The sequence below is a fragment of the Phyllopteryx taeniolatus genome, chromosome 4 (genome assembly GCF_024500385.1).
Source record: "Phyllopteryx taeniolatus isolate TA_2022b chromosome 4, UOR_Ptae_1.2, whole genome shotgun sequence".
NCBI classification, from domain to species: domain Eukaryota; kingdom Metazoa; phylum Chordata; class Actinopteri; order Syngnathiformes; family Syngnathidae; genus Phyllopteryx; species Phyllopteryx taeniolatus.
In genome coordinates this window covers 4851476-4879175 of record NC_084505.1, presented here as the reverse complement: position 1 = coordinate 4879175, position 27700 = coordinate 4851476, and the positions used below count along the sequence as shown (strand labels likewise).

General features: G+C 44.9%; 1 protein-coding gene across 6 annotated transcripts in view; it reads right to left on the bottom strand.

The window, feature by feature from the left end:
* Window positions 1-1230: 1230 nt before the first annotated feature.
* Window positions 1231-27700, bottom strand: part of LOC133477412 (VPS10 domain-containing receptor SorCS1) — a 271543-nt gene continuing 245073 nt past the window's right edge. For 2 of the 6 annotated variants that reach the window (XM_061772126.1, XM_061772128.1), the window contains 5 exons: window positions 27249-27383; window positions 16992-17091; window positions 14503-14608; window positions 13747-13904; window positions 1231-2225 (listed from right to left, as the gene is read on the bottom strand). In XM_061772126.1, the coding sequence (XP_061628110.1) occupies window positions 2164-2225; window positions 13747-13904; window positions 14503-14608; window positions 16992-17091; window positions 27249-27383 (561 nt within the window). In that variant the 3' untranslated portion in view covers window positions 1231-2163. Of the gene's footprint in view, window positions 2226-13574; window positions 13625-13746; window positions 13905-14502; window positions 14609-16991; window positions 17092-27248; window positions 27384-27700 lie in introns of those variants that run through there. The other 4 variants (XM_061772127.1, XR_009788348.1, XR_009788350.1 and 1 more) reach the window with 4 other exon arrangements.

Sequence of the window (27700 nt, the reverse complement as noted above, 5' to 3'; positions counted from 1 at the left end):
ATTTCGTCAAATGCTATTTCAATAAGAATACATTGATGTCAATAAAATTTGTTTGCTACCATTTATTATTTTGAGTTTTTCAAAAACATCTGCAGTTTCTGCACCACACTGTAGTTGGCTTCTAAAAATAAATTTACATTTATTTACAATAGATTTTTCAGTATTGCCTTGATGCAATATGACTGCTCTAAGGGCATCAGAAAATGTCATTAATTCTCTGGGATACTTCGTGCAATTAATTTTCATGAATTATGCTAATTACAGGAATACAAACTACCCAAGTTGATTTATTGTCTATAGATACAATGCTCACAATTCTATAGTGGTTCTCAACTGTTGTCACCTCGGGACCCACATTTTACCTTTGTCGCTAAGTTGCGACCCACTTTTATAGAAGTTAATAATTGTTCAACAATAGCCTTTGAAAACACATGTATATCATATATTTAAACTGCACATGATTACGTTTAAAGTGTCTTTTACAACAACTTTTATAAGAAACCAAAGATGAACATGACAACTACATGTACAAAAATGAATGCAGTAAAATTAAATCTCACAATTGCAGAAAATACGGCCACAAAATTTTACATATCTTGGCACTGATTTCTTTTTTTTTAGGATAGTCACTTAGCTTATGGGATCTCGGTTCTCGGAGCGCGGTTCATAACCTTGAACCCTCATGTCATTACTGTCGTAAACTTAGGACCCCCTATACTTTTTTACTACCTATCCGCGACCCACCCATAATGGGTTCGGGACCCACTTTTGGGTCCCGACCCACCAGTTGAGAATCACTGCTATAGATTCATTCCGAAATTTTGAAGGTAAATTAGTTTGGACTGAAGCCATGACAACATGACTTAAAGGATCATATTCATGAGAAAAAAAAGCATATTATACATGGTTGCTCATAAATTTGAAATTAAAATGTCTCATCATTTTTAAATGAACACAAAATCATTGCATATTTATAGGCTACAGTATACAATAAATCATTGGCACCTTTTCATCCAATAAGATTTAGTGCTTCTACAATCAAAACCACCAAGTTAAACACAATCTGCTCTGGTAATATGTTCGAGTTTTATTTCTTCAGATTTTCAAGTAATCCATCCTACTCAGGGTCTCAGATGAGTTGAGCCTATCCCAGATGACTTGGGGGGAGAGGTGGGATACACCATTGTTCCACTTTGTCCTCTGCAATTTAGTCATTACATCAACAAAAAAAAATCTTAAGATTTTATTTTGTAGTAATGAAGATGTTTAAGGGAAATGTGTCAGAGTAAAAGTCTACATTTTATTTTGGAAAAGTAAAAGTGGCACTTGCCAGAAATATAAATAATGAAGTACAGATTTGTGAAGATTCGAACTAAGTATTTGTACTATTACATATTAAAAGATGTTTTTTTTGTCTGTCAGATTCCACACACAAGGTGGAAATAGGAGACGTCTGAAAATACACTTCCATCTTTCTCAAATCCTCTTCTTTCCCCATCTCTCCTTCTCGCGACCAAATAGTCTCAATCAGGAAGAGAAGCATGGGTGTAACAACAAGGTTCAAATGAAAACCACACACTGTCCTATTGTTCATAAAGAAAAACATACAAATAGAAAATGTGTATTGTGCCATGTTTTCCAAAAACAATGCAGCAGTGGAAATAAAGTACTGTATCCGATTCATAATCATTACCAACATTTTTGTTTTATATAACACTTATTGAAATACATACTGTATATTATTAACATAGATTGACATTCATGATATACAAATTAGATGTCATTTACTCCAATAACAGATTTATATTCATATATGAATAAATAATACAGTTTAACTATTAGCTTCACATAGCATATAAACAGTCTTCTCTGGTAGGCAAAACCAAAAACTTACTTTTTATGACATTTGTCACCTTTCTTGATCATGATGCAATTGAATTGTTGGCGTGGCTTGTATAAATTATGATGTAATAAAAAATACTATTGATTGAATGTGTTTAAAGAAAAATCAACACTTACACAGTTTTTCTCTGGTTTGTAATAGAGCACACTATGTGTCAGTAAGGTCCAACATGCACAGGTATAAAGCTAAAAAAAACACAGAGTCCCAAATTATTGAAAACAAATATATGATGCAGCAGGAGTGGTGTTCCAGTCCACAGTTTAGAGGACGCATGTGGGAAGTTCTGTAGAGACTTTCACATGAACATGAGGTTTCCTACATCCTAGGGGAAACAAAACAATACGAAAATGAATGAAATGTTCGTTTGTAATGCAAAATGTTACACATTATGATTTAGATCAGGTGCAAGTTGGCACACACAATTTTATGTCCTCTTGGCAGCAATGAGAGAAGAGAACTAAAAACCCAATCCCTTTAATAAAAAGTAGATTCTTTCATGTGAACAAGTCTTATAGTTAGTTTAAAATGTTTAACATGGTCTCCGAAAATAGATGAATTGAACAATGGGAACATTTTATAATGCAGCTCACCAAGAACGGCAAGCATTTTTATTATTTTTTTAAATTTCCTGGCACTTTTGGTACTGACGACAGTGTAAAGATACCATCAAATGCCAAAACGCTCTGAAATCTGTCTGATATTTCTTCAGTCTAAAAAAAATAATAGGACAATGTAAAATAGATTTGACCTGTGACCTCAGGCACCTGTGTTATTGTGTGTTATTTTTTTTATTTTTTAGAATATATAAGGTTCTGTGATAGTAATCTCTGAATGGATGGAGATCAATCAGCAACTTATATTGCGTTTATAGTGTGTGCTTAATAAAGCTATATTGTCTTTAATTTAGTTAAATAGAGACTAGTTATTGCACTTTCAGTGCTAATATGAATAATAAAAAAGAGAGGACATATGATTAGCTGTCAGCTTCAGTTTTCCAAAGACAGAGTGGCATAAAGGTAAAATTGTATTGCCATATGCATCAAAATCACTAATATTGCATCTTGTAAATACCAACCTACTGTTTTCAATGGAAATTATTTGAGACTGCAGAATTGTTGAATGCAAGAGCAGGGATTTTGGCAGGAAAATGTAATCCTCCATCTAAGTACTACCTATAAATGTAAATTGTTAAAGTCCCTGTGAAGTGACAATAAATGTCTTCTAAATTTGACACACCACAGAGAACAGTGTTCTTAATAACCCTGACAAATGGGAAGAAAAAAAAATGGCCAAGTATTATATAAAAGAAGACTTCAAAATTGTTCGCTTGGCTCTTAAACGCTGTGGGCATGTCAGCTGAATAGGGATGGGAATTGAAAACCAGTTCTTTTTGAGAACCGGTTTAAACAAACAATAACAAGGAAATGTTTGTTTGCTCTTCCCATGGGTTCACTTCCTGTGGGAGGGGTGCTATGTGAGCTGGGCGGTGGCCGATCCCCAGCTACAGAAGCTGGCTCTAGGGACGTGGAATGTCACCTCTCTGGCAGGGAAGGAGTCTGAGCTGGTGTGCGAGGTCGAGAAGTTCCAACTAGATATGGTCGGGCTCGCCTCCACACACAGGTTGGGCTCTGGTACCAGTCCTCTCGAGAGGGGTTGGACTCTCTTCCAACTCTTCAAGTATCTTGGGGTCTTGTTCACGAGTGAGGGAAGAATAGAACGGGAGATCGACAGGTGGATCAGTGCAGCGTCTGCAGTGATGCAGACTTTGTATCGGTCCATTGTGGTGAAGAAGGAGCTAAGCCAAAAGACGAAGCCAAAAGACGAAGCTCTACTCTCACCTATGGTCACGAGCTGTGGGTCGTGACTGAAAGAACAAGATCCCGGATACAAGCAGGCGAAATGAGTTTCCTCTGCAGGGTGTCCAAGCTCTCCTTTAGAGAGAGGGTGAGAAGCTCGGTCATCCGGGAGGGGTTCAGAGTAGAGCCGCTACTCCTCCGCATTGAGAAGAGTCAGATGGGGTGGCTCGGGCATCTGATTAGGATGCCTCCTGGACGCCTCCCTGGTGAGGTGTTCCAGGGACGTCCCACCAGGAGTAGACCCTGGGGACGACCCAGGAAACTAGAGACTATGTCTCCCGGCTGGCTTGGGAACGCCTCAGGATCCCTCTGGAAGAGCTGGTTGTAGTGGTTGGGGAGAAGGAAATCTGGGCTTCCCTATTAAAGTTAATGCCCCACGACCCGACCTCGGTTAAGTGGAAGAAAATGGATGGCTGGATGGATGAATGTTTGTTTGCCTGACGAGTGCACTTACACTTCCTCTTACACTGCAAATGAGTGATGACCTCAATGCTACTGAGGGAACCCTGTTGTTGATTTTCTTTTGCTTAGTAATATGCTTACACCTCGCGGGGAGCGACCACCAAAGCCCAGTCACTGCGGAATGCATACAGAGACGCGCTGGTTCCACTGGCAGTTGAAGCAACGCCCGAGCTACAATGTGTCGTGCAGTTCACGTAGGTTCTTGGAGCTAGCTTCGTTCTTCGTCAACGCGCGAGCCAAGTGATCCACCTCTATGAGTCACAGTTTGCTTGGATCGGGCCAATCTTTGCTAGCTGGGTCACCTGTTCTGGATGGCTGGGTTCACTCAGTGTGGTATGCTCAAGAGGCAGTCTGGGAATTACAGTATCTCAGGACCTGAAGTGGGAGTTCAACATTAACTCCATCCTCAAAAAGGCCCAGCAGAGGATGTACTTCCTGCGGCTTCTGAGGAAGCGCGCCCTGCCACAGGAGCTGTTGAGGCAGTTCTACACAGCGGTCATCGAATCAGTCCTGTGCTCTTCCATCACAATGTGGTTAGGTGCTGCTACAAAAAAGGACAAACTCCGACTACAACGGTCAATCAAAACTGCTGGAAAGATTGTCAGTACCCCCCTACCAATCCTTGAGGACTTGCACGCTGCCAGAACTAAGACAAGAGCATGCAAAATCCTCTTGGACCCGCCACATGCTGGTCACCAGCTCTTCCAGCTGTTTCCCTCAGGTAGGCGCTACCGAACAATGCAAACTAAAAGTAGCACACGTTCCAACAGTTTCTTCCCTCTTGACATTAACTTCTTAAACAGTTAAGTTACAATTTCAAGGCAACATGCTGCCAATTTTTTGTCTTGAGTTTGTTGTCACATTTCTGTCGGGCCAATTATATTTTACTCGTGCACTCACTGTAGTAGTCTCGCCACGCTGCACTATTTGTATATCTGTTGTTGACCAATACTGGTCACTCATGTGCCTGAGTAGCATCTGCACCAATTGCATAATCGACTGAGTAGTATCTACATTTGCACAATCGACATTGTCCCAGATTATCGCACTACTAGTCAGTTTAAACTGCATACATTTCTTGAAGTCTCGGCACCTTTTGCACAATGGTCATTGCACCGGATTATTGCTCTATTCGTCATTCAAACTGCTCGAATTGCTAGAGGACTTTTTGCACAATTATAAAAAAAAAGAAATATAAATAATTAAAATAATTTGTACCATCATTACCAGATTACTAGCAACCTTTTATTGCTCAGTGACTGTTTTTTCAATGTCTTTATGTCTCAAAAGTATTCTCTGTCAATTGACTGTCTGTTGTTGTACTAGAGTGCCTCCAACTACCGGAGACAAATTCCTTGCATGTTTTTGACATCCTTGGCAAATAGAGATGATTCTGATTTTGAAACAGCATCTGTATTATCATATCATACATCCATCCATCCATTTTCTGAGCCGCTTCTCCTCACTAGGGTCGCGGGCGTGCTGGAGCCTATCCCAGCTGTCATCGGGCAGGAGGCGGGGTACACCCTGAACTGGTTGCCAGCCAATCGCAGGGCACATAGAAACTAACAACCATTCGCACTCACAGTCATGCCTACGGGCAATTTAGAGTCTCCAATTAATGCATGTTTTTGGGATGTGGGAGGAAACCGGAGTGCCCGGAGAAAACCCACACAGGCACGGGGAGAACATGCAAACTCCACACAGGCGGGGACGGGGATTGAACCCCGCACCTCAGAACTGTGAGGCTGACGCTCTAACCAGTCGGCCACCGTGCCGCCTCATATCATACAATTATACAGTATATAATGATAATGACAACAATGATAGATATCAGTTGTAGTATTTCATTCCCTCACAATGAGAACATGAGAATCAATGAGAATCTATCATGAATCAGATTGAAAAGACAGCAGAATGCACTGAAACCATGCCCTGCTCAACTGTCAATCAAATACCACACATCTATATTATACCTACACATTCCTACGTTTGAGCCACAAAGCTATATCTGCTTAAAGGCTCCGGTGGCTGGAATATCGTAAGATCTCACCAGGTTGTTCCGGGGCTTTCAATGGTCCACACACACTAAACAAACAAGTCGCTCAAACCTCCTTATGCACGACAAACAACCACCACACACCATATTATCCCCTTGTAACTAATGTTTGCTTTCTATGTTCAGTGTTTGTTTGCTACTCTTCTATGTACCCTGGCTTTGCTGTACTTAAATATAGCATCTTTATCACCCTCCCTCAATAACATTTGTCAACACAATACCAAAAAAATTCACCAAAACTGTCAAAACACCAACAACAAACAATCAATTGGAAGACCAACTCGAGCAATGGATTAATGAGCAAAGAACAGCCGGGAGAAGCGGCTCGAGTCACCATTCGACTGTGTGCAATAACTCGGGGTTTGCCATCATTCCGGGAGGCTTGACGAACCGCTGGACATCCGTGTAAACAGGCCGTTCAAAGTGAAGTGAGAAGCGTGGGAGCCATGAATGACAGATGGCGAACACAGCTTTACGAAGACTAGGAGGCAGCGCCGGGCGAGTTACTTCACAATTGAATGGATTGTGGATGCTGGGGCTAACGTGTCTGCTTGCACTGTTGTTCGAGCTTTTGCACGGCAACGAGACTGACTCGAACCTGGCGTGTTTGATTGAGAACTTGCCCAGCTGTTCATTTCGGATACAGAAGATTTGTGGATTAGGATTGATCAAAAAATAACTGGCTGGTCCACTGGCTTGACCTCCCGGAGAGCACTGATGGTGTGATGGTAGACTCGCCCATGTTTCGTGGGTGATGGGGTGGTGCCAGCTGGCACCCGCTTTGGTCCCCCGCCCTGGCTACTGGTGGGGGGTGGTCGGGCCCCCCTGTCGCTCCTCGGGCCTGCTTCCTTCTCTTCCCACCGTTCCTTGCATCCCACTACGGTCGCTTCTCGTGGGGTGGGGCGGGGGCGGGTGGTCCACCTCCCACACTCGGGAGTGGGTCGTGGGTGCTGGCTGGAATGTGGGGGGAATCCGGGGTCGGTGCTGCGGGGCTGGGTAGGGTGGCCCTCTTTGTCCTGCCTGATGGGCCCAACATGCAGGAGCCATGCCTCTTAATCACTCACGTAGCACACACTCACTGTAAATATTTTTTCATGAGTCACATCTGGGCACACACACACATATCCAGGGTTTTTTGGGGGACTGGTGTGGTGTCGGGAGAGTGCGGGTGTCAAACCGGGTTTCATTATGTCAGTGCTGTTTCCCGGTCCAGCCGCCCTGCCCCTCCGCCCTGGCCAGGATTTTAGTGCATCACACATTTCTTTTATTGCACCACATACACCCATCTCTGGAGGGCGGTGGGTCTTGGGTGGGTAGGATGTTGCTGTTAGCCAGCAGTGCCTGGCAGCCCCCCCCCCCCCGGCTCACTGGCCACCGGGTAGGATGGCTGCAAGGCATTGGGGCTCTGCTCTCATGCGCCGTGGCTGCTCACTGGGTTCCACCCTTTATCGTTCCCTTGTCAGGCGCCCCTATCCGCACTCCTTTCCAACAAACAAGGGACTCCGTTCCACCCTTGGGCTGGGTCGGGACTGGCTGCATCGCGGGCCCTGCGGGTTAGGGAAGGGCGTCTTACTCTCCTGGGGGTGAGACGGGTGTGTTGGCGGGGCGCATGGGGCGGTGTTGTGGGCGTGGTTGGGGGTTGTCTGGGGGGGCACATTGGGTCCCTGCGACCTCCTCGGTGGGGCCGGCAGACCGCCCTGGCTCCCTCAGTGTAGGATGAGTCCCGTCCGCTGGCCTGTTCTCGGGTGGACTCTGGGCCCGATCCCGCCTCTCGATTGATTGGGTGGGGTTCTCAGCCTCTGCGGTGCAGGCGCCGCAATTACAGGACACTTCTGTCAGTCATGGTGCATGCGAAATGGTGTGAATTCCCTTGCAGCTGTCCACAAGCACACACCCCTGGGACTTTTTCACTGCCTGTGGGGGCTTTCACTTCTTGTGACAAATAACTCATGAATATGTGAATTGCTTGGGAAGCCCCCCTCTCTCACACTCTGGTCAAATAGACGTTAATAATTTACATAGCCACTTCCACCACACTTCAGTTGTACAGCCGAGTTCAAGACCCTTGTCCTATCTTGTCCTGTCCTTCCCTCACAGGGTGTAGCACTACTGCCCCATACAACACTCATATCTAATGTGTCATTGTTGTAGATACTGTATATAAGGATTTACTTTTCTCATCTTGTTTACAGTTGGTGCTTTGTCTTTTGTTGTCTTCTTTTCACTGACACGGTGGACGACTGGTCAGCACATCTACCTCACAGTTCTGGGGACCGGGGTTCAAATCCCAGCCCCGCCTGTGTGGAGTTTGCATGTTCTCCCCGTGCCTAGGTGGGTTTTTTCCGGGCCGTCCGGTTTCCTCCCACATCCCAAAAACATGCGTGGTAGGTTGATTGAAGACTCTAAAGTTCCCGTAGGTGTAATTGTACGGTAGATTCTGAGAGTCCCCTCGAGTGACTAGTAGTCACAAATCTAGCAACTTTATCTGGTGTAATAGTACTGTAGATTCGCATATTCCCTCCAGAGCAGATGTACGCGTCTTCACATCCAGTCTACGAGCGAAATCCAATTTGATGACTTCTAGACAAGTGCGGTGTACATTTTAGGACATCAGCTGTCAGTCATGTGTCAGATGAGCTGTGGAATGAATAAGCAACAGGTCTCAGGAACGTCTGGCGAGTTTATGGAATTACCGGTACATGTTTATCGAAATACACCATTGGACCTTCGGAAAAATAGCGTTGGGAAAGCAAGTCAAGTCTTTGGAATTACACATTATACATGTATACCGGCGGCACGGTGGCCGACTGGTTAGAGCGTCAGCCTCACAGTTCTGAGGACCCGGGTTCAATCCCCGGCCCCGCCTGTGTGGAGTTTGCATGTTCTCCCCGTGCCTGCGTGGGTTTTCTCCGGGTACTCCGGTTTCCTCCCACATCCCAAAAACATGCATGAATTGGAGACTCTAAATTGCCCGTAGGCATGAATGTGAGTGCGAATGGTTGTTTGTTCCTATGTGCCCTGCGATTGGCTGGCAACCAGTTCAGGGTGTACCCCGCCTCCTGCCCGATGACAGCTGGGATAGGCTCCAGCACGCCCGCGACCCTAGTGAGGAGAAGCGGCTCAGAAAATGGATGGATGGATGGATACATGTATACCATTTACCATCAGACAACATAGCCTCAGACAAAACGGCATCAGATTAAACTTTTTTAGACGAACCAGCTGTCAGACTCCTAAAGTTTGCAGACGACACCATAGTTATCAGCCTCATCAAAGACGGTGACGAGTCTGCTTATCGAAAGGAAGTGGAAGGGCTGGAGCTTTGGTGCGGCCGACACAACCTGGAGCTGAACACGCACAAGACTGTAGAGATGATCGTGGACTTCAGGACGCGTCCTTCACCACAGCTGCCTCTGACGCTGTCCAACTGTCCTGTGTCAACCATCGAGACCTTCAAGTTCCTGAGAATCCTCTTGGACCCTCCGCATTCTGGTCACTACGTCTTCCAGCTCCTTCCCTCAGGTAGGCGCTATCGATCAATGCAAACTAAAACAAGCAGACATTCCAGAAGCTTATTCCTTTTTGCCATTAAATTGCGAGAGGGCTAAGTGTTTTTATGTCTCAAAAGTCTTTGTATCTTTGTCAAATTGGGTGTCTATTGTAGTAATAGTAGAGCGGCTCCAACTACCGTAGAAAAATTCCTTGTGTGCTTTTGACATACTTGGCAAATAAAGAAGTTTCTGATTCTGATCACCAAAGTCTCCTCTTTCTATAACATCACCACCGTCTGACAGCAACTTAACTGTTTCCTGATCAAATTTAGAATTCAGTTGAAATTCCTCCTTTACCTCTTCAAGGCCATTCACAACCTTTCTCCTCCATCCTTGTCCGACCACCTCCACATCGCCACTCCAGTCTGTACCCTCAAATCCTACTCCTCCATCCGCCTGACTGTCCCACCTCCCCGTCTCAGCTCCATGGGGAGCAGTACCTTCAGCTACTCCACAGCTCTGGAACTCTTTGCCACCAGACCTCCACAACTCAGTCTCTTTAACCACTTTTAAATCCAATCTCAAAAGCCACATGTTCAAGATTGCCTACTCACTCTATTTGCACTGCCCTGTATTTTTGTTTTATTTCCTGTGTATAATTCTTTTTTTTTTTTTTTTTACTGTTTTTTTGATGTACGGTGTCTTCAGGGTCTCAAAAGGCTGTTACAGATGAAACTGTTTTATTCTTATGAAACGGCAAATCGTAATAAATCAGCTTTGTCCCAGGATCCTGTGTTCGAAGTCTTTCATCCGAAATTTCGTCCGACACCATTTTATCTGAGGCAATGTTGTCTAATGTCGACGGTATAATTCTATAGACTTGACAGATGTTTTCCCAAAACTGTTTTGCCTAAACTCTGATGCTGTAATTCCATAAACTTGACCAACATATTTCTGAGACCTGTTGTTCTTTCAACTCATGCATTAGTGAGTAGTGAGTATTTCAAAGCACTGTTTTGAGTGGCAAGCATATTGATTGTCATTTACTTATTGCTGAATATTTTGTGGCGGCACGGTGGGCGACTGGTTAGAGCGTCAGCCTCACAGTTCTGAGGACCCAGGTTCAATCACCGGCCCCGCCTGTGTGGAGTTTGCATGTTCTCCCCGTGCCTGCATGGGTTTTCTACGGGCACTCCGGTTTCCTCCCACATCCCAAAAACATGCATTAATTGGAGACTCTAAATTGCCCGTAGGTGTGAATGTGAGTGCGAATGGTTGTTTGTTTGTTTGTATGTGCCCTGCGATTGGCTGGCAACCAGTTCAGGGTGTACCCCACCTCCTGCCCGATGACAGCTGGGATAGGCTCCAGCATGCCCACGACCCTAGTGAGGAGAAGCGGCTCAGAAAATGGATGGATGGATGAATATATTGTATTTTGATCCATAGCAAGGGTTCTGTAACCAATGTATGGATGTACAGTGGGTACGGAAAGTATTCAGACCCCCTTACATTTTTCACTATTTGTTATATTGCAGCCATTTGCTGAAATCATTTAAGTTTGTTTCCCCCCTCATTAATGTACACACAGCACCCCATATTGACAGAAAAAAAACGGAATTGTTGAAATTTTTGCAGATTTATTAAAAAAGAAAAACTGAAATATCACACAGCCATAAGTATTCAGACCCTTTGCTCAGTATTTACTAGAAGCAACCTTTTGAGCTAATACAGCCATGAGTCTTTTTGGGAATGATGCAACAAGTTTTTCACACCTGGATTTGGGGATCCTCTGCCATTCCTCCATGCAGATCCTCTCCAGTTCTGTCAGGTTGGATGGTGAACGTTGGTGGACAGCCATTCTCTGGAATCTTCAGAGATGCTCAACTGGGTTTAAGTCAGTGATGTGGCTGGGCCATTCAAGAACAGTCACGGACTTGTTCTGAAGCCACTCCTTCGTTATTTTAGCTTTGTGCTTCGGGTCATTGTCTTGTTGGAAGGTGAAACTTCGGCCCAGTCTGAGGTTCTGAGCACTCTGGAGAAGGTTTTCGTCCAGGATATCCCTGTACCCATTCATCCTTTCTTCGATTGCAACCAGTCTCCCTGTCCCTGCAGCTGAAACACACACCCACAGCATGATGCTACCACCACCATGCTTCACTGTTGGGACTGTATTGGACAGGTGATGAGCAGTGCCTGGTTTTCTCCACACATACCACTTAGAATTAAGGCCAAAAAGTTCTATCTTGGTCTCATCAGACCAGAGAATCTTATTTCTCACCATCTTGGAGTCCTTCAGCCACGACTGGTGGAGGGCTGCAGTGATGGTTGACTTTCTAGAACTTTCTCCCATCTCCCGAGTGCATCTCTGGAGTTCAGCCACAGTGATCTTTGGGTTCTTCTTTACCTCTCTCACCAAGGCCCTTCTCCCCCGATTGCTCAGTTTGGCCGGATGGCCCGCTCTTGGCAGGGTTCTGGTCATCCCAAACGTCTTCCATTTTGGAGGCCACTGTGCTCTTAGGACCCTTAGTTGCAGCAGAAATGTTTTTGTAACCTTGGCCAGATCTGTGCCTTGCCACAATTCTGTCTCTGAGCTCCTCAGGCAGTTCCTTTGACCTTATGATTCTCATTTGCTCTGACATGCACTGCGCTGTAAGGTCTGATATAGACAGGTGTGTGGCTTTCCTAATCAAGTCCAATCAGTATAATCAAACACAACTTGACTCCAATGAAGGTGTAGAACCATTTCAAGGATGATCAGAAGAAATGGACAGTATTCAAGTTAAATATAAGTGTCACAGCAAAGGGTCTGAATACTTAAGGCTGTGTGATATTTCAGTTTTTCTTTTTTAATAAATCTACAAAAATTTCACCAATTACATTTTATTCTCTCAATATGGGGTGCTGTGTGTACCTTAATGAGGAAAAAAATTAACTTGGATGCAATATAACATCCATCCATCCATTTTCTAAGCCGCTTCTCCTCTCTAGGGTGCGTGCTGGAGCCTATCCCAGCTATCATCGGGCAGGAGGCGGGGTACACCCTGAACTGGTTGCCAGCCAATCCCAGGGCACATACAAACAAACAACCATTCACACTCACATTCACACCTACGGGCAATTTAGAGTCTCCAATTAATGCATGTTTTTGGGATGTGGGAGGAAACCGGAGTGCCCGGAGAAAACCCACACAGGCACAGGGAGAACATGCAAATTCCACACAGGCGGGGCCGGGGATTGAACCCCGGTCCTCAGAACTGTGAGGCAGTCTACCGTGCTGCCTGCAATATAACAAGAAAAATTTAAGGGGGTCTGAATACTTTCCGTACCCACTGGATTTTGTTAATCACCTCAGACCACCTGTTAATCACTGTGTTGGTTTCCGGGCAAAGGGAATAAACTAAGCTAACTTTTTCTGTCTTCTTGTCTCTACATACAGCCAAGCAAGGTTTATTATCACACCCACCCTGACACTTACCAGGACTAGGGGCAATATATGTAATGGTGAATTGTGAAAGATTCTGGTTTTCATTAAAAATAAAGCTAATGGTAAATACATTTCTGTATTATTTCGAAAGCGCAACACAATTCTTTGTGGAAAATACCATTCTGATGTTTCTTGCCTAATACGTTATATTATTATATTAGTTATTAAATTAAATGAATTTTTACAAAACAGATCGGTTCGTTGGCATATTTACAAAACAGATCAGTTAGTTGGCGAAACACACTATGTCAGTGGAGAACATTAGATCAATCTGATCTGACTGTCCTTTTTTTGTTCACAGATGTATTGCTCATCATACTTATTTAGCTTTTTAGTTTCCATGCACTCCTGGGCTGGACCGTTTAAATTCTAAAAAACAAAACAAAAAAAAGTACAGGATGAGTTTCATGACGTAACAATGTAACAAGTACACAATCACAGAGGTGTGACAAATGAGAACAAAAATGGAACGCCATAAACAGCATGTTTACCGATGAGCCGTGAGTTAAACGCTGTGTCCAAAGTCTCCAAAGAATGAACCACGTCCCGCTGTGGGCTGGGCGTGGACTCTGTTGGATTAGCTGGACTCATCATTTCTTGTTCCTTTTCGTTCTGCATCTGCGCATAGACGTTGAGGCCTGGGATCTTCCTTGAGAAAATATTTACATTGAGGCAAATGGATAAAGGGTGTAGCCTAACTGAAACAAGAGTGCGGCCACGGCAAGTGTATTAATCTCACTTTTACTGGTCTCCTAAAAACATACCAGTGACACACTTATTGTAACGTGTAATCTCTCAATGTGACATGACATGTCAGTAATTACTAGTATAGGTGATAAGGTTTTGCTCTTTTCTTTTGATTGTCTGAATCTTCATGATACCCCCTGCCCTATTACTCTGCAACAACACCTTGGTGAGAAGACGTATTTAACATTTGAGAAAGGTCAAATGCCTACATTCAAAGGACTTACTATTGATAAACGATGACGACTGACTGACATTTCGTTTGAAAAGAATGATCAAACAATAGACTTCCACAGTATTTTAGAATATGTGTGACATGAAAAGATGATTCCTTTCTTGGGAATTTTGCTCAAGCAGGCTTTTGTGAGCAGCTATTAACACTAAATAAAACCTCACAAGATGCTTTTGTTTACAAAGCTGTCGGCTTCCTCACTAACAAGCAACGCCACCTTTCACTTCCCCTGTGGAGTACTCATACACATGACATTTCATGAATGTTTTACCTCTTGAATTTATAGATGATAAATACAGCTAAACCCACAACCACAACTGATAGCAGCATCAGCATAGCAGATGTACTGTGGTTCTCGCTGCTGTCCACTAGGGGTGCTGCAGAGAAAAAGACAAAGGTAAACATCGTAAATGTTATTGCAAAAACAGCAACATTATTTCCACCCAACTAAATCATGCCTTGTGAGATGTAAATTATGGAATTAAAATGATTTTAATATTGCATTTTGTCAAACAGTGGCCATGGGAGTTTATTTACAGTACATAGAGAGTGGAAGGCATCCACTAGTGCAGCTCAGTAAATTACAGAAACTTCATTAAACACGTGAAAAACTTTTCAGAAGGCCAAATCCTATCTAATTTCTATTTTAAAAATAATTCAAATTGTTTCTAATATAATAATCTCTAATTTCTTGAGTAAATGAGTTTGGGATTTTCGTTGGTCGTAGACTATAATCATCAAAACAGTTTACTCTGGGGTGAATCAATGTAATACAGTGGACCCTCTCTAGAAAAGACTAATAGAGGAGGGGGGGGGGGGGTCATACGATATAGCCGACTGTCAATTACATTGAAGCACCCATATTACTGCAAAGTACAAAATTATCCATCCATCCATCCATTTTCTGTACCGCTTATCCTCATTGTTTTATTTAAAAAAAAAAAAAAACATGAAAATGTTTGAAAGTGTCACAAACTTACCACGACTGTGTGCTTGGCCATGGTGGCATTGTTGACATACTGAACAGTACTCAACATTGGCAAGTCGCTTTCGTGTGCCATGAGGAATTAGTGTGCTTCCTAGTTCCAAATCTGTTGCCAAAGGCGAACGGCTTGACAAAAAAGAAATTGTGTACCAAAAATAGCATGTGCCAGACTCCAGAGATTTGTGTTTTGTATTCCTCAGCGTTATCACTACCACCATGCCTCTCTCTATTGCTGTCTCTCTCTCTGCGCTGTGCTCTATGCACAATAGCCAATCGATATAACCATCATGACATAGCCGCCACGTCAATGCCCCACAATTAACATGGCCACCATGTAGGCAAGTCTTTTGGAATTGGATCTAGTCATGTTGTATATCCGTGACCCGGAAATACATCACTCCCATTCTCTGCCTGCATTGCACCACTTCGCCAGTAAACAACAGTGGCTAATTCTGGAACTGACAGACCTGAAATTATTTTTGGGAAACATTGTTAAGTCCCAACGGTCCCTTTTATCCGATATCTGTTATATCGGGTCCGTTTTATCGAGGTTCGAGGTATTTACTTTTTTAAAATTAAAATTACAAAAATTAATTATGTTTTTCGCGATATTCAAATATCCATCCAATTGTACAATTGCTTGTTAAAGACTCATATTTTTAAAACAAATGAGGCAAAGTCGTTATAAGAAGAAAAGATAAGCAGTAGTACACAAGCCAAGATTAGATATACTGTAAGCATTATGTTGATGAGGGTAGCCTTACTGGGATATGTCCATTTAAATGTGTACTTGCTACATGACTGTAAGACCATGCTGATGTTTATTTTGTTTGGGATCTGTTTCTTTTGTCTAAATAATAAGGCCAAGTTTAAAACATGCCTTGGGTTATGATGGCGTAATCAAATCCGCTTGATTACTATTTGTGTTTCTGTTTTTCTTTGTTTCATTCTCTGATGAGTTACACTCCGTCCTGCTGCTGCAATGTCACATCATTTATGTAACTCTTGCAGGTTTTGGTTTTGTCTGAACACTTCAATTAAATAAAACCAATGTGACGGTAGGCTGATTGAAGACTCTAAATTACCCTTGGGTGTGAATGTGAGTACGAATGGTTGTTTGTTTATATGTGCCCTGCGATTGGCTGGCGACCAGTTCAGGGTTTACCCTGCCTCTCGCCCAAAGATAGCTGGGATAGGCTTCAGCACGCCCGCGACCCTAGTGAGGATGAGCCGTAAGGAAAATGGATGGATGGATGAACGTGGCGGCACGCACTGCCAGGGAGAGCTCACTTGATGCTGTCGCACCCACAACACTTTCCAAATATTCCTAATTGCGCAATAACCTAACTTTCATTGGAGCCATACTGAAGGCTAATTTACAGCAAAATATATCCCTGCTTAATGACACACGGAATGAATGACGTTTACGCTGTGTGAGAGAAGGGTCAATCAAGCATTTCGCATGGATGGTAAAACTGATCAGGAAAAGAAGCATAGTCTGTGAACCCAAGCAATATTTGACCAATAATTTTGGTTGGAAACTGATTTGTCCATGAACTGAGATTCCACTAAGAGGTTAAACCTAAATTGCAAATTTTTTCTAACTTCACTGGAGCGGCGGCATATCTGAAGCTTGCTTGGCCTTATCGATATCCATTGTGTAGGTCAGACAACTTCCCTTATAATTTCTGGATGCTCACACTTAAAACTGCTTAAAATTCACATTTACTGATGTAAAAGGCACCCCAAAATAGCTTTATACTGGTGGCTGTTACCTGCTGATAGATGTGCTGCATAAACAGTGACCTGGACCCCAGGCCGCAGGGTGAACTGAACCAGATTTTGATTCAAGGCACTCAGCATCATCTCAGAGAGCTGTTGGAAGAAAGAATGAAACATAATTTGATCATCTGACCCTAAAATGGGTTTATACCATACATTTAATTTATCAATCCATCCATCCATCCATCCATCCATTTTCTACCGCTTATCCGAGGTCGGGTTGCGGGGGCAGTAGCTTTAGCAGGGACTCCCAGACCTCCCTCTCCCAGCCACTTCATCCAGCTCTTCCGGGGGGATCCCGAGGCGTTCCCAGGCCAGCTGAAGGACGTAGTCTCTCCAGCGTGTCCTGGGTCGTCCCCGGGATCTCCTCCCGGTGGGACGTGCCCGGAACACCTCACCAGGAAGGTGTCTGAGAGGTATCCGAATCAGATACACCAGCCACCTCATCTGGCTCCTCTCGATGTGGAGGAGAAGCGGCTCTACTCTGAGATCCTCCCGGATGACCGAGCTTCTCACCCTATCGCTAAGGGAGAGCCCCGACACCCTGTGGAGGACACTCATTTCGATCTTGTTCTTTCGGTCACGACCCACAGCTTGTGACCATAGGTGAGGGTAGCAACGGAGATCAACCGGTAAATTGAGAGCTTTGCCTTCCGGCTTCGCTCCTTCTTCACCACAACGGACCGATACAAAGTCCGCATCACTGTATATGCTGCACCTATCTGTCTGTCCATTCTTCCCTCACTCGTGAACAAGACCCCAAAATACTTGAACTCCTCATCCCCGACCCGGAGAGGGCACTCCACCATTTTTCACCTTGTGACCATAGGTGAGGGTAGCAACGTAGATCGACCGGTAAATCGAGAGCTTCGCCTTTCGGCTTAGCTCCTTCTTTACCACAACGGATCGATACAAAGTCCGCATCACTGCAGACGGTGCTTCGATCCGCCTGTCAATCTCCCGTTCCATTCTTCCCTCACTCGTGAACAAGACCCCACTTAGGGCAGGATCTCCTCCCCGACCTGGAGAGGGCATGCCACCCTTTTCCGATTGAGGACCATGGTCTCAGATTTGGAGGTGCTGATTCTCATCCCAGCCGCTTCACACTCAGCTGCGAACTGCTCCAGTGAGAGTTGGAGATCACGGCTTGATGAAGCCAACAGAACCACATCTTCTGCAAAAAGCAGAGATGCAATACTGAGGCCACCAAACCGGACTCTACGCCTCGGCTGCGCCTTGAAATTCTGTCCATAAAAGTTATGAACAGAATTGGTGACAAAGGGCAGCCTTGGCGGTGTCCAACCCTCACCGGAAACAATTCCGACTTACCGCCACATATGCGGACCAAACTCTGACTCCGGTCGTACAGGGACCGAACAGCTTTTTTCAGGGGGTTCGTTATCCCATACTCCTGAAGCACTCCCCACTGGACCCCCCGAGGGACACGGTCGAATGCCTTCTCCAAGTCCACAAAACACATGTAGACTGGTTGGGCGAATTCCCATGCACCCTCGAGGACCCTGCCGAGGGTGTAGAGCTGGTCCACTGTTCCATGGCCAGGACAAAAACCACACTGCTCCTCCTGAATCTGAGATTCGACTTCCCGATGGACCATCCTCTCCAGAACCCCTGAATAGACCTTACCAGGGAGGCTGAGGAGTGTGATCCCCCTGTAGTTGGAACACACCCTCCGGTCCCGCTTCTTAAAAAGGGGACCGGAGTCTTCCAATCCAGAGGCACTGTCCCCGATGTCCATGTGATGTTACAGAGGCGTGTCAACCAGGACAGCCCCACAACATTCAGAGCCTTTAGGAACGCTGGGCGAATCTCATCCACCCCCGGGGCCTTGCCACCGAGGAGCTTTTTAACCACCTCGGTGACGTCAACCCCAGAGATAGGAGAGCCGCCTCAGAGAACCCAGACTCTGCTTCCTCATGGGAAGGCATGTCGGTGGAATTGAGGAGGTCTTCGAAGTATTCTCCCCAGCGGCTCACATCAGGAAGTCTTTCTCCATGGCCTCACCGAACTGCTCCCATACCCGAGTTTTTGCTTCAGCGACCACCAAAGCTGCATTCCGCCGGTACCAATCAGCTGCCTCAGGAGTCCCACAGGCCAAAACAGTCCGATAGGACTCCTTCTTCAGCTTGACGGCATCCCTCTTCGTTGGTGTCCACCAACGGGTTCGGGGATTGCCGCCACGACCACAGCTCTGGTCGGCCGCCTCAGCAATGGAGGCGCAGAACATGGTCCACTCGGACTCGATGTCCGCCGCCTCCCCCGGAACGTGATAAAAAGTTCTGTCGGAGGTCGGAGTTGAAACTCCTTCTGACAGGGAATTCTGCCAGACGTTCTTAGCAGACCCTCACAATACGTCTGGGCCTGCCACGTCGGACCGGCATCTTCCCCCACCAGCGGAGCCAACTCACACCAGGTGGTGATCAGTTGACAGCTCTGCCCCTCTCTTCCCCTGAGTGTCCAAGATATGCGGCCGCAAGTTCGATGACACGACCACAAGGTGTCCTGGTGCCAAGTACACGTATGGACACCCTTATGCTTGAAAATGGTGTTCGTTATGGACAATCCGTGATGAGCGCAGAAGTCCAATAACAGAACACCGCTCGGGTTCTGATCGGGGGGGGGGGGGGGGGGGGGCATTCCTCCCAATCACGCCCTTCCAGGTCTCACTCTCATTGCCCACGTGAGAATTGAAGTCTCTCAGCGGAACGATTGAGTCCCCAGCAGGACTCCAAGGACTCCAAAAAGGGTGGGTACTCTGAACTGCTGTTTGGTGCATAGGTAAAAACAACAGTCAGGCCCCGTCCCCCCACCCGAAGGCGGACGGAGGCTACCATCTCGTCCACCGGGGTGAACCCCAACGTACAGGCGGCGAGCCGGGGGGCAATAAGTATACCCACACCTGCTCGGCGCCTCTCACCGTGGGCAACTCCAGAGTGGAAGAGAGTCCAACCCCTCTCGAGAGGACTGGTACCAGAGCCCAAGCTGTGTGTGGAGGCGAGTCCGGCTATATCTAGTCGGAACTTCTCGACCTCACACACCAGCTTGGGTCCTTCCCTGCCAGAGAGGTGACATTCTACGTCCCTAGAGCCAGCTTCTGTACCCGGGGATTAGATCACCAAGGTCCCCGCCTTCAGCCACGGCCCAGCTCGCACTGCACCTGACCCCTATGGCCCCTCCCACAGGTGGTGAGCCCATGGGAAGGGGGACCCACGTTACCCTTTCGGGCTGTGCCCATGCGGCCCGGCCACAGGGCACTCGCCTTCGTGCCCCACCTCCAGGCCTTGCTCCAGAGGGGGGCCCCGGTGACCCGTGTCCGGGCAAGGGAAACCTAGATCCATGAATAGTTTTCATCATAGTTTCTTTTTGCCGTGCTTTGTCTGGTCCCCCACCTAGGCCCTATTTGCCATGGGTGACCCGACCAGGGGCGTGTAGCCCCAGACAACTTAGCTCCTAGGATCATTGGGACATCCAAACCCCTCCACCACGATAAGGTGACAGCTTCCAGGAGGGGACATTTAATTTAAATTGATAAACTTTCTTCTACACCAGAACATGCTTTGGGTCCATAAAACTGTTATGTGACACTGTCCACTTTGTGAGTTTGTGAAAAAGACAGAATCAATTAAATACAGAAATGGGCCATTCCACCGAATCGGTGCCATTTGCATCACCAGGAAATAAAATTAATGCACAATAAAGTTAATTTTAAAAAACATTCCTTCATGAGGCGGCACGGTGGTCGACTGGTTAGCACATGTGCTTCACAGTTCTGAGGTCCCAGGTTCAAATTCGGCCTCCCTGTGTGGAGTTTGCATGTTCTGCCCGTGCCTGCGTGGGTTTTCTCGGGGTAATCCGGTTTCCTCCCACATCCCAAAAACATGCATGGTAGGTTAATTGAAGACTAATTTTCCCGTAGGTGCGAATGGTTGTTTGTCTATTTTGTGCCCTACGACTGACTGGTGACCAGTTCAGGGTGTACCTCGCCTCTCGCCCAAAGTGAGCTGAGATAGGCGCCAGCACACCTGCAACCCTAGTGAGGATAAGCGGTCCAGGAAATAGATGGATGGATTTCTTTATTAAGCAGTGTACTGCACAATGATCGAATTGCAAATGTATGTAAGTGGCACAAAACAGCCCCAAAAAATGACAAGTAAATTTGACACACCACAGAGAAGAGTAATGTTAACACGCCTGCCAAATTTGAATGAATTAAAAAAAAAAAAAGTACATAAAGTACATAAAATCAGGCTTCAACACTTAAATAATAAGGGCCAAATCTCAGCTCTCAGACACTGGGCTTGTCGAATGGATGCGCCAAAAGAAATAAAAAATACTCAGGGGTTGATAGCTTATACGATGTAAAATCACGTGAGGAGCCTCAACTTCAAAATTGAATGGTTATTGTGGACTATAATCATAAAAATAAGCACACAAGTCAACTTAACCCTCGTTGAGGGTGACATGTCACAGCGGGACGGTCGGAGGAAGCCTAGTTCGTTAGACAGTTGGCAGTGCCCCATTCACTCGTATCAAGTTACCCACGAAGCCGTGTTGTCGCTGGTGAAAGTTTACAAAACTTGCATCCAGGCATCCAGTGAAGACGCATTTTTGGGGTTTAGCCATCGTTAGCTTGCTAACTGCACGCTGTAGTGGTAAATGGGCCTTGTTATGGAAGCTAAGCACAGCTAACTCACAACTGAGCAGCATACCGTAGCTCAATGAAACAATGTCACTTTGTCCTTATATAATGGGGGAGGGAACTCGCACTAGAAAATACAGAACCCCGAGGCTGTGTTTTAGCCCCGCCCACAAAATCAGGAAAATTCAAACGGTGAACAAGATGTTAAAGCTATATCTCAACAATTCAGCGCTATATTGTTATAAGCCTTTGCATGTGTTTTCAGCACTTATCTTCAAACACATTTAATTTAGAAACAAAACTTGGGTATCTGCTTAAAGCCTCTTTAAAAAAAATTCATAAATGTCGAACACTGGAAAAATAGCTTTATCATGAACTACAATAATTAAAATCCATCAGACACTGCATGTTTTTTTTCTTGTACATATTTGGGTTACTCCCAACTATACTTTATTTCCTAAAATAAATAAATAAATAAATCACACTTCAGTAATGTGCCTCTGTTTTCATGCTGTCCTATTACCCTAACACAATACCCCCTCTGAAAAATGTTAAATATTCCACAAGTCACATGGTCCACATGAAGTTCCATCATGCAGGTCCTCTGCAGACCATAGGATGGGCAAAAGTAAGTTCCCTCAATTATTTTTCTCAATATTTGATGATACTGAAAGACCCTGCAAAGAGAATTCATAGAATTGTTTCTAAATACATCATATAAGTTAGAAGATAATTGGTGAAATGTCCAAAGACTGAGAACTATGTCGTACTCACTTGTGAAGATACGGCATTAAAGTGTTTTTCACCATTTTAGTTTTCCAGGCTTTTATGGGCTGTGGCTAAAAAAAAAGTCCAAATGCATCACTTAGCCCCGGCATGAGTCGCTCCTCTACTAGGTAAACTCTTCAGCGCCTTTGTTTGCACGAGTGGTAAACCAGCGTAATTTGCGAATGAAAAACTGCGACCCTGTATCGGGTTTTGAGGTAAAACTGGTTGAAGCACAACCTTCTGGCTTGGGTGAATGCCAAAGGGGACTGTGAACAAAGCACCCATAGGAACTTTAAATGTAAAAATTTTAAGTCACCACAGTCAACAAAGATGAAATTTTTTTTCAAGATTTAGGCTTTGTTCATGTTTACATCCATCCATCCATCCATCCATGGAATGTCACCGCTCTGGGAAGGAAGGAGCCTGAGCTGGTGTGTGAGGTCGACAAGTTCCGAGTAGATATAGTCGTGCTCGCCTCCATGTACGGCTTGGGCTCTGGTACCAGTCCTCTTGAGAGGGGTTCGACTCTCTTGCACTCTGCAGTTGCCCACGGTGAGATGTGCCGAGCAGGTGTGGGTATACTCATTGCCCCCCGGCTCGGCGCTTGTACATTGGGGTTCACCCCGGTGGACGAGAGGGTACCTCCCTCCGCCTTTGGAGAGCGCTCCATCGTTCTGCTGGGGGACTTCAATGCTCATGTGGGCAATGACAGTGAGACCTGGAAGGGCGTGATTGGGAGGAACGGCCCCCGATCAGAACCCGAGTGGTGTTCTGTTATTGGACTTCAGTGCTCACCACTGATTGTCCATAATGAACACCATGTTCAAGCATAAGGGTGTCCACACGTACACTTGGCAACAGGACACCCAAGGTCGCAGCTCAATGATCAACTTTGTGGTTGTGTCATTGGACTTGCGGCCGCATGTCTTGGACAAGCTGGTGAAGAGAGTGGCGGAGCTCTCAACTGATCACCACCTGGTGGTGAGTTGGCTCCGGTGGTGGAGCAAGATGCCGGTCCGACGTGACAGGCCCAAACGTATTGTGAGGGTTTGCTGATAACGTCTGGCAGAATCCCCTGTCAAGAGTCGTTTCAGCTCCCACGTCTAGCAGAACTTCACCCACGTTTCGGGGAAGGCAGGGGACATTGGATCCAAGTGGACCATGTTCCTCCATTGCTGAGACGGTTGACCGGAGCTGTGGCCTTAAGGTAGTTGGTGCCTTTTGTGGCGGCAATCCCTGAACCCGTTGGTGGACACCAGCGATGAGGGATGCCGTCAAGCTTAAGGAGTCCTACGGGGCCTTTTTGGCCTGTGGGACTCCTGAGGCAGCTGATGGGTAACGGCTGGCCAAGCGGAATGCCGCTTTGGTGGTCGCTGAGGCAAAAACTCAGACATGGGACGAGTTCGGTGAGGTTATGGAGAATGACTTCCGGACGGCTTCGAGGAAATTCTCGTCCACCATCCAGCGTCTCAGGAGGAGGAAGCAGTGCACCATCAACACTGTGTATAGTGGGGATGGGGCGCTGCTGACCTCGACTTGGGACGTTGTAAATCGGTGGGGAGAATACTTCGAAGACCTCCTCAATTCCACCGAGACGCCTTCCCATGAGGAACCATCCTATCTCTGGGTTTCAGGTCACCGAGGTGGTTAAAACTGGTGTCAGAATTTGGTACGCTTTGCCGCCAGTAAATCGGAATCGTTTCCCAGAGAAAAGCCACGCAGGCATGGAGAGAACATGCAAACTCCACACAAGTGAGGCCAGATTTGAACCCGGGCCCTCAGAACTGTGAGGTAGATGTGCTAACCAGTTGTCCACCGTGCCGGCCACCTTGATACATTCACACAAAAATCCCAACATAGAAGCTAAAGTGATTATTATCAGGGGTCCACATAAATGGTGTGCAGGTGCGCCTACACGATGAAAATGTTAACCTATATTTAATTGAATACACTACAAAAACATGTTTCATGTTCAAACTGATAAACTCTTGTTTGTAGCAAATAATCATTAACTTAGAATTTTATGGCTGCAACACGTTCCAAAAAAGCTAGGACAGGGTGATGTTTACCACTGTGTTACATCACCTTTTCTTTTAACAACATGCAATAAACGTTTGGGAACTGAGGACACTAATTGCTGAAGCTTTGTCGGTGGAATTCTTTCCCATTTTTGCTTGATGTACAGCTTCAGCTGTTCAACAGTCCGGGGTCTCCAATGTCGTATTTTACGCTTCATAATGTGCCACACATTTTCAATGGGAGACAGGTCTGGACAGCAGGCAGGCCAGTCTAGTACCCGCACTCTTTTACTACCAAGCCACGCTGTTGTAACACGTGCAGAATGTGGTTTGGCATTGTCTTGCTGTAATAAGCATGACAAAAACGTTGCTTGGATGGCAGCATACGTTTCTCCAAAACCTGTATGTCCCTTTCAGCATTAATGGTGCCTTCACAGATGTGTAAATTACCCATACCATTGGCACTAACACAGCCCCATACCATCACAGATGCTGGCTTTTGAACTTTGCGTCCATAACAGTCCAGATGGTTCTTTTCCTCTTTGCCCCGGAGGAGACGACGTTCACAATTTCCAAAAACAATTTGAAATGTGCAACCAGTTCAGGGTGTACCCCGCCTCCTGCCCGATGACAGCTGGGATAGGCTCCAGCACGCCCGCGACCCTAGTGAGGAGAAGCGGCTCAGAAAATGGATGGATGGATGGAATTTGAAATGTGGACTCGTCGGACCACAGAACACTTTTCCACTTTGCATCTGAGCTCGGGCCCAGAGAAGCCAGAAGCGTTTCTGGGTGTTGTTGATAAATGGCTTTCGCTTTGCATCGTAGAGTTTCAAGTTGCACTTACGGATGTAGCGCCGAACTGTTTTTACTGACATTGGTTTTCTGAAGTGTTCCTGAGCCCATGTGGTGATATCCTTTACACATTGATGTCGGTTTTTGATGGAGTGCCGCCTGAGGGATCGAAGGTCACGGGCATTCAAAGTTAGTTTTCGGCCTTGCTGCTTACATGCACTGATTTCTCCAGATTCTCTGAACATTTTGATGATATTGTGGACCGTAGATGATGAAATCCCTAAATTCCTTGCAATTGTACGTTGAGGAACATTGTCCTTAAACTGTTTGACTATTTTCTCACGCACTTGTTCACAAAGAGGTGAACCTCGCCCCATCTTTGCTTGTGAAGGACTGAGCAATTCAGGGAAGCTCCTTTTATACACAACCATAGCATCCACCTGTTCCCAATTAGCCTGTTCACCTGTGGGATGTTCCAGACAGGTGTTTGGTGAGCATTCCTCAACTTTCTCAGTCTTTTTTGCCACCTGTCCCAGCTTTTTTGGAACGTGTTGCAGCCATAAAATTCTAAGGTAATGATTATTTGCTAAAAACAATAAGGTTTATCAGTTTGAACATTAAATCTTGTCTTTGTAGTGTATTCAATTAAATATACGTTGAACATGATTTGCAAATCATTGTATTCTGTTTTTATTTATGTTTAACACAACGTCCCAACTTCATTGGAATTGGGGTTGTAGTTTTGCTGTATTTTTCAAAGTGTATATATTGAAATATAAATGTTTTATTGAAAGATTTTGATTCCACATTCCCCCGTCCACTCCACACACAAAACTACCAAAAATCGGTACTGTTGAGTGCAGATATCGATTCCCAGGTATCGGCAATCAATACCGTACCAGTTCAATAGTGAAAGGTACCCATCCCTAATTGCTACAGGTATGTACTGTATGTACAGGCTGATTACCAGCTGTGAACTGGCTCAGACTAAGACTAATAAAATATAAAATAATAATAATAAATAAAAAGCAAATGTAAAAAGACTTAATTGGGAAAAAAACTTTTTTTTTACTTGTACAGAAAATAAGTAAGTAACAAATAGGACGTACTGTATGTCTACAAATGGACTGATGTTCATCCATGAAGTGAGGTCGGTGGGTGATGGAAAAAAAAAATTGAGCACCACGCAACAACCACTGGTGCTCATTTGAGAACCAGACCAAAATTGTTATGTGCATTAGATGATTATAATCACAAAAAAATATGTGCCTCATTATTTGAAGCCAAACACAGAGTGGACTACTCCTGCTTAGAGTCACTCATGTAGTCATTTATAGTTCTTTCACATTTAATTGAGTTCCTTTATGATAACAACTTGAATTAAGATTTATTGCTGGCTAGAAGAAAAAAAAGACCTTATCCATGTGACTGACCACATGAAAGTGAGGAGAGAAGAACCAAATCGATTTCCTTTGCAATTTCATATTTCACTCACACTCATGGAATTTTTCCCACAGAAAGCAGATCAAATATTATTACAATCTGTTTTTTGAATGTGAAATTCAAAGCTTCTCTTAATCCATCTTTAGCCATAAATTATTCAGTGATTGATCAATATCCTTTTTGGCTCCCTTTTTTGCCACAAGAGAGATCAAGATCATTCAGCCTGATAATATCCTAATATCTCTTAGGTTCGTTCATCTCTATGAGTAAAATCAAGCGATTCCTCAAGGGTGGAGATGCTCTAATGTAGCCATACTGACATCTACTGGAAGAAGATGGAAGTCATTTTTGGTTATTATTTTCCAGGACGTAATGACTGAAACAGTAAGATTGTCAAAAACTGCAAAAAGAAAACGTTTCACATTTGCAAGAATCTCATGGTGAAGAAATGTGAAAAAGAAGTTGAAATCAATCTGCCTACACAAATACTTTCAACAGACAGGAATAAGAAGGGCTCGTTTGCAAACATGCTGGAAGACAAGGTGTTAGATTCTCTACCAACACTCTTACCTGATTTAAATGAGTAGATTTCTTCTTGTGTTCCCCTTCAATTAGCTGTGCGTCAAGCAGGAGGAAGAACTCTGCTGTTGTAGGCAAACCAGGGAGAACAGTGACCAGAAGATGATCCCCATTCACACCTGTGGCCTGGTAGAGAACACGGAGAAGAGAAATCAAGAGAACTTTCCAACCAGAAAGGCATTTAATAATTTTCTACTGAGTTTATGAAAGTGCATTTGCTTCATATACAGTAGATATCTTATGTATACATGTACTGGAAAAGTAAAACCTTTTTAATTATACCCCCAGTGTCATTCAGATACTACTTATTCTGAAGCTAAGACCCAATGTGTTATATATGTTGCATTAAAAATCACTCAGCACTTTTACTCATTCTTGTTAAATGAAATATTTGTTGTTGTTGTGCAAGTTACAGATGTCTGTCTTCATCTTGTCATATTTGG